Source organism: Eimeria mitis, genomic scaffold (assembly GCF_000499745.2).
Source record: "Eimeria mitis Houghton genomic scaffold, Emh_scaff7593, whole genome shotgun sequence".
Classification (NCBI taxonomy): domain Eukaryota; phylum Apicomplexa; class Conoidasida; order Eucoccidiorida; family Eimeriidae; genus Eimeria; species Eimeria mitis.
This window is the reverse complement of record NW_013575564.1, coordinates 390-1,107: the sequence shown is the minus strand read 5'-3', so window position 1 is coordinate 1,107 and position 718 is coordinate 390. Positions and strand designations below refer to the sequence as shown.

The 718-nt window shown below is 51.7% G+C and overlaps 1 protein-coding gene across 1 annotated transcript in view; it reads left to right on the top strand.

Moving 5' to 3' along the window:
* Positions 1-299: 299 nt before the first annotated feature.
* The window catches only part of EMH_0092070 (uncharacterized protein), a gene marked incomplete at both ends in the record, with an annotated part of 798 nt that continues 379 nt past the window's right edge, over positions 300-718 (top strand). Inside the window, one exon of the mRNA XM_013501789.1 lies at positions 300-653. Coding sequence (XP_013357243.1) covers positions 300-653 — 354 coding nt within the window. The remainder of the gene's footprint in view (positions 654-718) is intronic.

Here is a 718-nt window from a genome sequence, read left to right as displayed (position 1 = left end):
GTGTCTCCCCTGTTGTGTGTCTATGTCTCCTATTCTCTGTCTCTTCATTGAACATTAGCTGCTCTTTCTGCTGCTGCTGCTGCTGCTGCTACTACTGCTGCTGTTGCTGCTGCTGCTGCTGCTGCTGCTGTTGCTGCTGCTGCTGCTGCATGCAGGCTGCAAGCAATAGTAGGAGAAGAGGAGTTTATTAAGGGTTTGGGTTTATTTATTCGGAGACACGACGGAGACACAGTCTCCATCGATGATTTTATAAAAGCAATAGAAGATGCAACTGCCGTCAACTTGTCTCAGTTCAATCGATGGTTCACACAGGTCTCTCCTCACTACCCTCACCACCAGCAGCAGCAGCAGCAGCAGCAGCAGCAGCAGCAGCAGCAGCAGTAGCAGTAGCAGTAGCAGTAGCAGTAGCAGCAGTAAGAGCAGCAGCAGCAGTAGCAGCAGTAAGAGCAGCAGCAGTTGCAGTAGCAGCAGCAGCAGTAGAAGCAGCAGCAGTAGAAGCAGCAGCAGCAGTAGCAGCAGCAGCAGCAGCAGTAGTAGTAGCAGCAGTAGAAGCAGCAGCAGCAGCAACAGCAGCAGTAGCAGTAGCAGCAGTAGCAGCAGCAGCAGTAGCAGTAGCAGCAGTAGCAGCAGCAGCAGCAGCAACAGCAGCAGCAGTAGCACTTTCTCTAGCTGTCTCTGTCTCTGTCTCTATCTCTATCTCTGTTTGTCTGTCTGTATA